At 44.9% G+C, this 13,246-nt stretch overlaps 1 protein-coding gene across 2 annotated transcripts in view; it reads right to left on the bottom strand.

The window, feature by feature from the left end:
• ACACA (acetyl-CoA carboxylase alpha) overlaps window positions 1-13,246 on the bottom strand; it is a 140,769-nt gene that overhangs the window by 33,398 nt on the left and 94,125 nt on the right. For both annotated transcript variants that reach the window (XM_050909166.1, XM_050909167.1), the window contains 2 exons: window positions 1,662-1,805; window positions 787-907 (listed from right to left, as the gene is read on the bottom strand). In XM_050909166.1, coding sequence (XP_050765123.1) covers window positions 787-907; window positions 1,662-1,805 — 265 coding nt within the window. The remainder of the gene's footprint in view (window positions 1-786; window positions 908-1,661; window positions 1,806-13,246) is intronic.

The following is a 13,246-nucleotide window of genomic DNA, read 5'->3' on the forward strand; positions in this document are numbered from 1 at the left end:
GTTCTACATTCCTTGCTTCTGTGGCCCCACTGTAAAATGTGACCATCCATTTCAAAATTATCTCTTTATCGTGAGCCCAAAGCTGATCGTTTAGATTCTGGCCTCGTGTCGGGCGTCAGTTTGAAGAATATCACGGCAATATCTCCTCTAATAAATGGCTTTAACTTTTCACCTAGGAGATATCTGCTTTAACTTATCACAGGGAATCATCTGCTTTCCTTAACGCTTCCACTAAATTAAAATCTGAAGTCACTCGATTTGGAAGCCAGCGTTAGCTGCACTCAGACAGCTGGATGAATTACTTGAGAGATGATGAAAAAATATTATCCAAAAACAGAAAACTTAGTTTATCACAAATCTCATTTTAGCCCCCCAAACTCATTAATAACAGCAGGCATAATGGTCACCCAGTTTGCAGCTTGTACGTACACAGGCTGCACAACCCCAAAAGCATGCATGGGAGTTCAATGGTTTGCAGCATTTCCAATACAATTATTCTCCAAGATCTGCAGGAATACTGTGATTCCTTTAGCGTACAGACCCTTTGTATATGGACTTTCCTCTGAACCATAAAAAAAAAGAAAATCTATAAAAGTAACTAATAATTGTAGGTGTCCTCAAGCACTCAGAATTTACATGCTGTTTTTATATATTATATTCAAATTGTTTAGAACTAATTACTTTATAAGCTCTGAAATATATTTGGATTGCAGACATAAAGCCTTGACAACCAGTCTTGAAACAAGACGCATTACTGCATACCCTGGCCACCAAAGATCTACGTACTTGGATTTGGGCGTCCAGCCAGCATCCAGCGAGGATCATAGGGAGTCTTGGTAGGAACAAACTCTATGGTTCTGTCTATAGGATCCTTGACTTTGAGGATAGGAACAGGGCTGTAAACACTCTAAGGGAAAAAGAAAAATATTGAAGGAAGTAGTTCTCCTGCATGGCTTTGCACCAAACACCAGCTGTAAAGGACCTGGTCAGAGTCCTCTTTCCCCGACACTGCACAACCCTTCGACTGACGGGATCCCAGAGCCTCGGCAAGAGCTTGAAGAAACTTCCAAGGTGCTCCATACACTCTCTCAAACCCTCCTTTGGCATCATCTGGCATACACCGTACTTCACTTACTCTTGAACTTCAGGCATAGCCAGCATTAGCGAGGGGTTGCAATTTAATTTTTGAAAGGTGACCAGGCCACCTGACTCATTCTATGCAGTCTTTCCTGAAGGAAGGTGACCTGTGTGTTTTGTTGCTACCTTCCTGGCTGCAGAGCAGCTTACACATATACATCAACTCCTACAAATTACTGCCTCAGAGGGGAACTTTTAGACTCTGTTCAGTAAGAGACAATCCACTGCTTACATAAAATCCTGCTGCCCGGAGTACTGAGGGCAGCACGCCAGGGGAGTGATGTGAAAGTACCCCAGGCAGTGCCAGGCTGCCCCGCATCCCAGTTCCTGAAGCTCTTGAAGACAAAAACTACTTTGTTGACTTCAATACCATAATGCTTAACAGTCTTGATCATAAGCCTAAACCATTTTGCTAGGCAACACGTGTTTGCCATACAAACACAGAAAAAACCCACAGATACAGAGAGCCCCCCACCCCCCCAATAGGTAGTGGCACCTTGCACTCCTGCAGGGCCAGGAATTACCTTCGGCATGTAGGAAAGCCACTGCAGAATAGTGTAGACTCCTTCAAAATCATCACACACAGTGCTGTGCGTCACTCCGTTGTTGTGCATTATCTGGATCCCGCCCAGCTGGTTGTTGGAGGTATAAACTTCCCGTCCCAGCACCTTTTGAAAGAAAAACAGGAAAACCATCAGTGGATGGGATGCGACAAGGAGGTGTTGGCTAAGGAGATGCACACAAGCCCATTCCTGCAGCAAGTCATGATCACTTCAACACCAAAGGATGGAGCAAATCACTCACTATAGACCTTCCCAAGCCTTGTGTGCAGATAAGATCTTAGGAACAGTGATCCCCAAGGGGAATGATACAAATGGGGAAACTGAGGCAGGGGGCAGTGACACGACTTGCCCTTCCCCAAGCAGCAATGGAGCTGATACGTGACCAAGTCTCCTGGGTGCTGACCCGAGCTCAGCTCGCTAACTCAAAATTGCTCTGACTAAGATGACTGGTAGGGTGGACCCATTTAAACCTTTAATTGGGGAAAAAAACAACACTGCGCACAAAGACGAGTATAGCAAAGACAAAGCCATACCAGCTCCTTAGAGGGACTGGAAGGAATAAGACTGTGACTACTGGGCTTCTAATTCTCTTGCACAGCTCCATCTCTAATCTCAGCCCAGGCACCGCAGCTCTTTTCTCATTCTCCTGCTGTCTCTTTCCATTTGCCCTCTCACTGACTGATACACTGATCTCTCGGTCACTCAGCTTTCTGCTCCACTGAGTCCATATTACTAATAACACCTCTGCCACGGCCAGTTTACCTCATGAAGGCAGGAGCACATCATTACAAAATAAACTCATAACTTTGACATTCTAGCAAATACATGCCGTTTGTTATTTTTATGGGTTGAGTCTTTCTAACAGACAGAGGGCATTACATACCTGCTTCATTTAGATCTTAAAAAACCCCTCAAACACACACAAACAACCTGCCCTCCCCCACCAAACAACCAGCGCAGCTCATTTTAGGAAGAAGGGCCACCCCAAGAGAGGAGCAGCCCGGAGCCCACGGCAACCCAGTCCTTACGGAAGGGATGCTTGGGTCTGACTTCATCCTCATCCCGACATCCTACAATGAGCGCTCGGGACATAACTCATCTCACCCACAGCAGAGGGGAGCTCCACATTTCTCACGATTTGACCTTTTGGGCTGAAAGTAAGAAGGTGCTAAAGGGATATGAAAATAGAAAATTTTGATCTGGTTATAAAACTACAATTAGTTTTATAATTGTAGTCCAAAACTGGACCAATTAGCTTTCTTCCTGCACAAGATCAGTTAATCACAGCTGGGGTCAGGGAGCCACTGTGCCCGTCTGGTAAGGCACAACGCTATCATTTGCTAAGTCCAAATTTATTTTCCTTTGGAGAAGAAAAGGCCCGGTGGTCTGGCATTTCACAAAACTCAGCACTTCACAAGCACTAAATGATCCTCACAGAACTCCCTGTGAGACAGATGTCAGTTGAGGTTTACGTACAGAAGAAACCGAGGCACAGAAGTTACGCAACTAGCCCAAAAATTTAGAAGTCAATGTAAGCATTGTAGTTTTGCACAGAGATGTTCCTGGGTCTCCCTTCTAGGCTCAAATACCTTCACCTTCTTCTAACAAAATCAGTGCCATGAAAAGGCATGGTAGAAAAGACAGCAGCATAGATTTAGGTTCAAGGAAAAGAAAAGCACAGGCCTCCAGATGCCAGGCACAAGGCCAGCTAAATGCTTTCCACAGAGGAAAATAAAACTAAAGAGGATTTAAACTCCCCATCTATGAACTAATGCAAACGTATGTACATGCAAAATGGGCCTCTGCTGCTGCTTATCCAGAGACACTGTAGACAGCTCAGGTTTACCACTGCTGACAGGCAATGAAAACAGTCTAATATACCGCCTGCTCTCGCCCTTAAATCCCTTTTTGGAGATCAAGATAAATATGCAGTTCCTTTTCCCGAGTGCTCCAGACATTTCAGTGAAGTGGCAGAGCATTGTGAGGGGCTGTGCAAATGAAATCCCTCTGTAAGACTGAGCGAGCGCACTATTTACTTGTCAGTGTTTGTCAGCAGAGGCAACGTAGTCCCAAGCCGCATTTAAAAGTTGTACCAATGAGCGCTCGCTGCCTTCATTTGTATGACATATATGTCCACACATGTGCACTTGCACCTGCACTGAGTGCAGGAGGAGGGACGTGTAACATGGGCACACGCAAGCTCTAAATCAGACCCTGACTTAAGCACAGTCCAAACGCAAAGCAAGCTATTCCAGTCCCCGGTGCAGAAACAGTGCAGCCAAGGGGTTAAAGAGGTTGTCTTCCAGGGATACTGCGAGGCTGGGTGCTGGTCTCCTAACCTGCTTCTGCACATGTGCTCTTCTGTCTACTCAGGAACGATCAGAGATCCTGCCAGCTTGTTTCACACATACAGCTGCAGACTGAATTGGGTGCCAGAGGTTAAAAGGCACTGAAGGGCTAGCCAGCTTATAGACAATGATCATTGGGCTTGAGAAAAAAATGAATGCAATAGCTCATCCATTCAGCTCTGCTAACCACCTCATCTCTGACCTCAGAGAACTACATTTTTAAAGGCTGACAAGTAATTCAATCTCCAATTAACAATCTTAAATGGTGCAATGCATATTGCTGTATAAATGTTTCTGCAAGAAAATATCCAAGGGTGAAAGAGAATACATCTGCTGGAGAAGTCCAAAACTGATGCTTCTGCAATTAAAGGACTCAGACATTCCTCAGTAAGGCACATGGTCAGCAGAGGCATGAGTGGATTTAGAAATGTTGCTAAATCAGTTAGACAGGTAATGCTAGAAACAAACTCGTGGGAGAAAAGACTGCACAGGATTAAACCCTGTATCTGATATGAGCAGGATCTGTCAAAATGGTAAACTTCAAACCCTGAGAGTTTGGGTCCGCCAGGGAGGTACACTGAGTCACATGAAGTAGGAGGTCAAGAAGTGAAAGTAGCCCAAGGCTTATAGAAGGCATCCGTTTAACAACCAAACACGTGCATGGAAGGGTTAAGTTTGCAAAGCAGGCCCTTCCTAGCAGAAAGCTTACTAGCACTCCAGGGAACAGTCAAAGATGCAGCTACCAGAGTCAGCTGCCATAGACCAGAGATCAAGAAAGGTCCAGCAAGAGGGGTGGGAAAGAACAGGTCCCAGGATTTTAAAGCTGAGATACACAATACACATATACCTGAATATTGGCAATATTTGACCTCTGATCTTGTGCTTAATCCAACGGCAAAAAGAGACAAAAAAGAGCAGCCATGAACAGCAAAGCACCAGACAGTAAGCTTCTGGCACCAGAAAATTTGCTTTAAATTACAATTCTTTCCACTCCAGGAAAGCTCGGAAATGCAGAAACCATGTTTCTGTCCACCCGGAGTTTGACATGCTACCAGTCAAAGGAAGCTGCTGTGGGTGACTGGCCCCACACAGAGACCCCAAACTTGCCCTTTCTGAAGTCTCCAGTGAGGACCCCTCACTTCTGTTACTACTCCTTTCCTGCACATTATCCCAGTGCCTTTGCATTTTGGATATAATTTCCTTTTTCCAGTTCAGCAGCAGCCGGTCTGACGTTCCTGAGCGAGGTGCAGCAAGCGCTGCCGCCCGCCGCTGGAAGGTGTCAGCAAACAGGTCTGCTTTCCCTTCTACCAGCAGCCTGTCCCCTGCCGCCCCTTCAAGCACTAGCATTAACCATAACCAACGAAGCAGGACTGCCACCACCCACTCCTTGTGTATTTGGTGCCAAACAGCCTCCCGGTCACTAGGGACCCGGGTTGGATTTGGATGAGCCGCTCAGTCTCCCCTTCCTTTGCTCCTGAAAACAAACCTTCCAAGTGTGCAGAAAGCAATGCATTTAACAGGGTAGACAGGACAAAATGCTTCCTCTGTGCCCCCACCTCAACAAAAGGATGAGGACACCAGTGAAGTGGTCAGAAGGCAATGCTAGTTCTAGAACTGCACGTCTAAAGCTCAGCCCATGACTGCAAGAACACACACTATTTTCCAGATAATGCAACCTTTGATACCACATGCTTACAAAATACACGGGCAGTATTGTGAACACTTACTTCATTTGCTTCTCCAAAAGCCACTCTCCCTACCGTAATGGGGAACCACGTTTCTTTTTATTTCAGAGGATCTTTTGGAAAGTACAAAGGAGAGCCAGGATTCTAGCAGCCTTTTCAGCCTTTAAAAGACCGTCCTCAACAGGTTTACAGGCATGTCATATGCATATTAATCATTTTCTAGCACTCAAACCCATGATGACCAGCTGCTTTCTCTGTGCTCCTTTTCAGAAACTGAGCTGCTAGTTAGTTGAGACACTCACTGTAAAGCTGGTTTGGCTGCAAACTTGATTGGCTCATATGTTTCATCAAAGATAAAAGATCTGAAAAAATGACAGCAGAGGGCTTGAATGGGAATCATTATGTAACATAAGTGCTGTTATTATTCAGAGCATATCATGTGTTTATATCAAATATAAGTGCCAGATTTTTATCCGAATAATTTCAATAATTGCAATTCCCATCCCACAATTTATATTATCTGCCAGAAACCTGAAGCAGAAAAGGCACATGCACATACTATAAATAGCCTATTTTTCATAAACAGGCAGAAACGATCAGAATGAATGTCTCATCAGAAAACACAATGTAGGAACTTAAAACCTGACTGCTATTATGTGCAGTCAAGCCTCAACAGATCTTACAGTGTTCATTTCTATCACTCAGCTCTTCCCCCACACATATCATGTCATTAGAGGGTAAAATAGCAGCAACTCCGAACAGGAGAACCAAGCTGAGGCAAGATGCCAGCAAGAGCCGTGCTCCCGAACAGACCCGTTCCCGAGTCTTTAGCCTATTCGCATGGCGGCGCGAGCGCAGACACCTCCTCTCTGCCTGGAGACGGACTGCACTTCTTGCATTTCTAATCTATGAATGTGTGCAGTTCCTGCACTTTTAATTTACGAGCGTTCGGTGGGGGACCCTTCTGACTTGGGAACATATTGGCTCGGTCTAATGCTTGGAGATTATTAAAGTCAGAGCTATACTCCACTATCAAGTCTACAGATCTTTTATTTAGAAGATATGGTGCTCTAAATGCACAAAGAGCTCCCCGTCACCTTCACATTAAAGCCCCTAGTGCCTGGTAAATGGAATTATATAGCTGTCATCTCCTTTCCCCAAAGTTTTAAGAGTACAATGGGCTCATTTTTTCACACTCCATCCCAGCTTCAGAACTAAGAGACCTACTTTGTATTGATTTAAAGTCTCAGAAATAAATAAACCTGCTTCACCAATGTGATTCACAAGAAATTCATGATACACTATTGCATGATATATTTCAAGCTGTGGCTCCAGCTCTTTTTTTCCTTTGGTGAGTGATGGGGGAGGTGGGAGGTAGGGGGAGGTGGGGGGGAAGCTGACAGCCTGATGGTTATTGGAGATGGCTACTGACTGCAAATCCAGAAGCAGGTCTTGCTGGTGGAGTCTTTTCCTTGCTTTAATTTGGTGAGATCAGAGGGGGAAGGGGAAAAAGCAATTGCACTTCACCTCGGAGGCAGCAGGGGAAGAGGCATCCAGATGGACACTGCAACTGCAGCTGGCCTTTCTACACCACCTTCTGCCTGAAGATCCCAAAGCACCTTACCAATACAAAGGGAGCAGGGCTCCACAGCTGATCAGATAGGGCAGAGGCATTCTCTCTGCAGATGGCAACATGGAACTTTATCGGGAGGAAACAGTTTCTCCATCTTGCAATAACTGATGAGGACTTTGGAAAATTTCTGCATTGCAACAGAAAATCAAATTTTGCAATCTTGAGATCTGAACAAATATCAGACAGGGTCAAGATGTTTGCTTCTGACTTCTGAAATATTTGTTGTAGATATTAGAAATAAAAATTAATTTGGAAAGAGAAGTCGGGGGGGTGGGGGGGGGGAGACCTTTTCATTTGACCCAAAAAATTCCAAATGAGAAATTCAGCAAAACTGATACATGTTCCTGAAGAGATCCAGTTTCAGCGAACTGGCATTTTCAAATGAAAAATGTCTTGTCAAAAAATTCCTGCCTAGCTCTCCTTTCATGGTGTAGGGAGACTGCCTGTTTTGCTCAAGGTCACTCCATCAGTCAGTGGTAAATCAAAAGGACTCAATATACTTTGCAAACTAAAATTACAGCCCCCTATTCTACATGGTGCAAACACTCATAAATCCCATCTATCTCAGTTAGGGGTTCCCTAATCTAGACACTAGCCCTATAAACAATATTAATGATTGTCTCCATGATACTTAAAGATCTTGGTTTGGTCATTCCCTTGGTCACCTTCTGGACCCCAACAGAATGCTCTTATTCAGAGACCATCCAAGGGGCCAGGCTGCAGTGCAGGTACCTCTTTCACCAGCCCAGTGAAACTTTATTCACTTTGCAGTGCGGGTTTAGGCTTAATCATGAGATATGTGACGATTCTCCAATGCTGTTCCTATAGTTCCCACTCACGTGTCCAGAATGGCAGATAATTTCTCCACGATTCACTGCAGAAAAGACCCACAGGCAGGTCACCCTGATATTCTCCTAGTGACACCCCAAGAGAGGGGTGGTCAGGACCAGTTCTTCTGGGACATGTTTGAAAAGTGCCTTCTTCCGTTCAGCTCCAGTGGAACATCAGGTACCAGAGTTAACGCTCCAGTAATAACATACCCTGCAGGATCACCAGAAACTGGGATACATGTAACTACAAACTAGTTACATGAAACATCTATAGGGTTTAGAATACATAGGAGTTTCCCTGGAAGGTACGGGAAGAGATTTAGATAGGCAGAATATGGGCCACTATGCTAAACTCCTCTTTAGTGGGAATAAATACACACACAGCCCCCACAGCACAGGCACCATCCACATAGATAAACTGATCAAGATCCATATTAAAAATGATAGAAGGAGGGAGAAAAAAAAAGTCAACAGAAATCTATTAGACTTTCTTCCCTAAGCAAACATAAAGGGACTAATAATGCGATGCCTGGAACGTAAATTGTCTCTAATGGGAACAATACACAAATATCACCACTTAAAGAAAGGCAATTAAAAATAAAATGTAGAAATGGAGGGTGGTGTTTGTTTATTTGCACCTGTCTGAAGTCCAGGCATCCATCCTGCTTATATTAATTTCTCTACACAGAGCAAAGACCTTTGTGCTACCAGGAACTGCCACCAACCAGATACTCCCAGCAGCTAATGCCTCTCACTGGCATTAAAAAAAATGAATTCTGCTCTCTTCCTATTGCCAAATATTGCTAAACTGAGACTGACTCTTACAAGAGCTCTACTCTGATCTTGGTTCTCAAACCAGACTGGCTTTGTGGGGTGTGAGCAATGGTGACCTATGCCACGGAGACCTCCAACAGCACCGAGGTCCTGCATCGGTTCAAAGAGAGCTGAAGAAACCAACCTGCACCCATGAAACCACCCTTGCTCTCACCACATCATCTGCCATAACCACCCAAAGCACAGCAGAGCGGCCCCTCCTGCTTCCCCCACCACCGGAGCCAAGAGCGAGGTAACCTTGGTGAGATCCACGAGAGGAACCGACTGATGGGTAATGCTGTTGAAGTGTCAATTTCTGTTTGACATTTTCTAGACCCTCTTTGATTAGCATTCTCAAACACCCTGCGCCCATACGTATCTTCCTAATAGTCTTGCTGTGCCACTACAGAAAGATTCATATCATGCATTAATAATTATAATGCTTCTTTGAATGACAGGGATGGCACTTGCTGTTCTAACTCACATGATTGCTCTCACATGATTGCTTTGATCTAATCCCAAGACTGGAGTCATCTTGAGCAGATACTGAGCTATCCCTGCCTTGAATCTCAAAAAAAGAGCTTTCCACATTCTGTATTTTACAGTAAAACCCCCAAACAGCATCAGTCTCACAGGGCTTTTATTTATTTTTTCCAGATTGTGAAAATGAAGTAAATATTACCGCTTGTGATACTGAAGACCGATCACTCACACAAGACAGACTGACAGATCATGTAAGCTTCCTACTCCTCACATAAACTCCTCCAGTGAGCCTCAGACCTGACCCAGCAGCCTCTCGCATGGGCACAGCACCACGGAGCAGCTCTGCCTGCTCCTCCCAAGCCCTGACCTGTTGTCTCACCCTGTTATTCGAGCCCCAGGGCGCCCAACAAGTTCCGCAGCTTCCCTCAGCCACGACCTGCAAACATCAGGTCAGTGCCAGGCTGCTTTAGCACAGAGACCAAATGACATCCCAACAAGCAGGCAGGGTACATCCACGTGTCAGTCAGAAGACAATGAAGAGCAACCAACATCAGAGAGCCACATTGGTTGAAGTGCCTCAAAATATACTTGTCTCACTAAGTAACTTACAGCTGGGGATAACCACTGTCCGAGTGAGCTGGTTTCAAGCTAGCTCACATATACGCTGCTCCTCTGCCTGCCGTGCGGATGCTCCCACAGTTCAGCTGCAATCCTACCCCAGATCTACACCGATGAAACCATAAATCTCCTCAAAAGCAGGCACACTGATCTCTGTTCTGGCTTTGGCAGTCAGTACAATTCAGGACTGAATTTAAAACACAAGGATATTCTCTTCTGGCCTCGTGCAAAGGGGTTGTTGGGGTGTTGGGTTTTAAATGCAGATTGTCAAAACGATCCTTGCAGCAATTATGGTCTGTTGTATCAACAAGTCCTCAGGGACTCATCCACAGTCACGTGATTGACACATACACTACGCTATCTTGACACAGTATGGCACCTATCATGTTAACATCTTTACCATGCACAAGCAGTGTCTCCATTAATGAAAGATGTACTCAAGAAAGGTCATTGGACAATTGCTGGTACTAGGCTTAGAAGTTTCTTAGCTATTTACATATTGCATTAGCAAGTCATCAAGTTTCCACTGATCAGTTCATCTCACAAACACCCCTCTTAAAGCTCTTCTTCAGAAATGTTTTCTCCCCCTAAAAAACAGCAATTCACAGTGCCAGAAATAGCGCATTACTAATCTGGTAAATTGGTTCCTGAGCTCTTTCAGGTCTAGAATAGGCTATACAAGCAGACGCATTGTTTAAATTAAGATCATTTTGAAGGCAAAAACTTCCACAGAAAGAAATCCTGAGGATGGGGTTACCTACCCTGCCAACGCACCACTGCTGGCAGGTACTTTCCATCTGATGAGCTCAAAACACATTGCGAATACAAATGAACTAAGGTTTCAAGACCAAGCTGTCAGCAGGTAACTGCCATTATACCCGTTCTGATCAAAAATGTCAGACCACAACCAGGCAGGCAGTTGGCTGCAGACTGGGAAATGAAGCCCAGAGTTCTGGTTTTGAACTGTGCTTTGAACATTTCATATTTTAGTGGTTTCTGACTCTTCATCTTCACTGCCTCTTTCCCTACATGGACGTATACTTCTGGCAGGTGGTATTTGTCAAGCTCACGCTTGGCACACTTGGATGTTCTTGACAAACCAGGCCAAGAGCATCGTGCCATGGGGCCTCAGGGATGAGCACACCAGAGGACAGGTTGAGGGCCTGATGCATCATTCGGGCAGGCCAAGCCTGGAGAGTCTGCGGGAAAATAAAGCTAAACAGGAGGGAGAGGAAACAGAACAGTCTGCTGGTTAGGTTCTTTCCTTCACCTCCAGAAGTGACAACCACTTTAGACGTCCTATTGTGAAGTGCAGTGTGTGGGACAGTTCATCATCACTCAGAAAATGAACTGTTTGAGATACCCAGTTGAACGTCTATATAACGAACTGATGTGCATCAAGTTAGGAGCAGTTCCTGAAAACCTCTGCTAAACCTGTCTTCCCTTAGGCAAAGCCTAGAACGTGTACCTGTAGAGAAAATGTGACTGAAAGCCACTATTTGTTTACATTAGCAAAACAGTCTTAAAGACAGGATTTCTTTTAAACACAAAAGCAAACTAATTAAAAATAGGTCAGCAACAGACTTGGGAACATCCTTGTGAGGACTGAAATGTATTCCTGGAAGCTTGAACCATATAAGCAATGCATAAACTGGGAGTGCTGGGCTCTTCACTCTTACTTCTATTAAAAAGAAAACCAGTGGAAATTAACCTGTTAGTGCATGGCGGCAGCACGTCACCTATCTCATATGAAACTGCACCATGTTTAGCTTATGACGAGGAAAGGGAGCTGAGGGAGGTGGAGGAAGGTACGGGGGTAGAAAAAGGGGGAGGCAGGGAAAGTTAAAAAAAAAAAAATCTCTGCCTCAGCAAAAGTTTTCATTAAAATTTTAGACAAATGATCTCTGTGTCCTTCTCCCATGCTGCCTGGGGCTCCATGCTATTTCTATGCAAATAACAACCTCGTGGTTTATATCTTATTATTTCCACCGGAGCTGCGGCGACATGACCCGAGACGTGTGTGAGGTAGACAGCGAGAGAGAGAGAGAGGGAGAGAAAGAGAGGGAGAGGGAGGGAGAGAGATGGAGTGGCTGCTCGCTGAAGTGTGAAAAAATATTGTCAGGAGTGAGCAGCAAGAACAAAAAAAAAATTGCAGGGATAACGTGTTTATTTCAGCCCCTCTCCCCATGTGAACCAGCATCTTTTAAAATTCATTGGGCATCAGGCGATCATGCACAATCCATCTGCTTTCACTTTATCATTTGCATTTCATGCCTCCTGGCTTTTGATGTGCTGATACTTTGATGCAGTCAGGAGACGCGCATTATCATTATTTCAATTTTCAGGGGGGTCAGCGGGCTCAGCACAGGCGCGCGCACACACTCACAGGAGAGGAATGAAATGTCATTTCCACCTCTCCACCCCCTGCTGAAATGCAATGGTGAAGACAAAAGGGGTACAGAGGAAACGCAGCCCTGGTGCCCCACATGCAGAGCACTGTCCCCACCGCAGAGCATCACACCTTTTCCCCAGGTCTTTCCCTTGCCTGTCGGTCTGGACTATAAACAAAGACAGCTTAATCAGGAGCAGAGGGAAACCTTGTACAGCTCTTGCGCAGTTTCTTGTCACCCCTGACAGGCAATGGGGCTGAGAGAATCCTTAAACCTGCCTGATATCAAGTGTCTTACAGTGATATGCCTCTCTACTTAAAAAGCAGTGACACGAACGCAGTGAACAGCCAGCATGCGATTAGTCAACCTCCAGAACCAAACATTAGCTTCAGCTAAAAATGATATTGACCTTGAGCTCATCATCTAAGTTATAGGTTACAGTCTGGCTTTGGCAGCTGGACCTTTCCCTCTACACCTAAACCCTCAGGCTGGTTTTACATAATGATAATGAACAAGACCAGCAACAGATCTGCTGGCACGTAATGTTTGTCACAGTCCCCCTCTGCTCCCCCTGTAAATTAAAAAGAATCCAGTATTTCACAGCGAAAAAAAGAAAAAAAAAAATCATCAAACAACTTTCCAGAAAAAACCTCACTGCTCTCTGAAAGCCTAATTGTCTCCATTGCTGCAGAAACATTTTTGCACTGCACATTCTCTTCTTGCAGAGAGAAGACATTTTGAAGATG

This window comes from Gymnogyps californianus, chromosome 20, assembly GCF_018139145.2.
Source record: "Gymnogyps californianus isolate 813 chromosome 20, ASM1813914v2, whole genome shotgun sequence".
In the NCBI taxonomy this organism is placed as follows: Eukaryota; Metazoa; Chordata; class Aves; order Accipitriformes; family Cathartidae; genus Gymnogyps; species Gymnogyps californianus.